Raw genomic sequence first — 292 nt, 5'->3', positions numbered from 1 at the left:
TGTGGCCGTCAGGCTTCTTCTTGTCTGTGTGATTTAGACCTGATCCCTGAAGGGAGCCTGCAGCCCCTCCTGGATTATTGTGTCCTCTCTCCTCTTTAGGTTGCCGCTTCTCCTGCTGCCTCCTGTTCTCAACCTCCTCCTGTTCCTCCATGTCTGTTTTCATCTCATCCTGTTCTGTGTTGAGTCTCTTTGACTCTCTCTCCTCTTTTGTCTCCTTCTCTCCCTGGCCGTCCTCCTCTGCCTTCGTCTTGGCATTTGCCTCCAGGTCTACCAGCGCACACACACACACACA

At 53.1% G+C, this 292-nt stretch overlaps 1 protein-coding gene across 1 annotated transcript in view; it reads right to left on the bottom strand.

Annotated features, from left to right (window-relative positions):
* pde1ca (phosphodiesterase 1C, calmodulin-dependent a) overlaps positions 1-292 on the bottom strand; it is a 22,963-nt gene that overhangs the window by 2,033 nt on the left and 20,638 nt on the right. The window contains exon 14 of the mRNA XM_035656348.1: positions 7-267. Within this exon, the coding sequence (XP_035512241.1) occupies positions 7-267 (261 nt within the window). The remainder of the gene's footprint in view (positions 1-6; positions 268-292) is intronic.

This window comes from Morone saxatilis, unplaced genomic scaffold, assembly GCF_004916995.1.
Source record: "Morone saxatilis isolate NCDOM2014 unplaced genomic scaffold, NCSU_SB_2.0 Contig0, whole genome shotgun sequence".
Lineage (NCBI taxonomy): Eukaryota > Metazoa > Chordata > Actinopteri > Moronidae > Morone > Morone saxatilis.
This window is presented reverse-complemented; position numbering and strand designations above follow the sequence as displayed.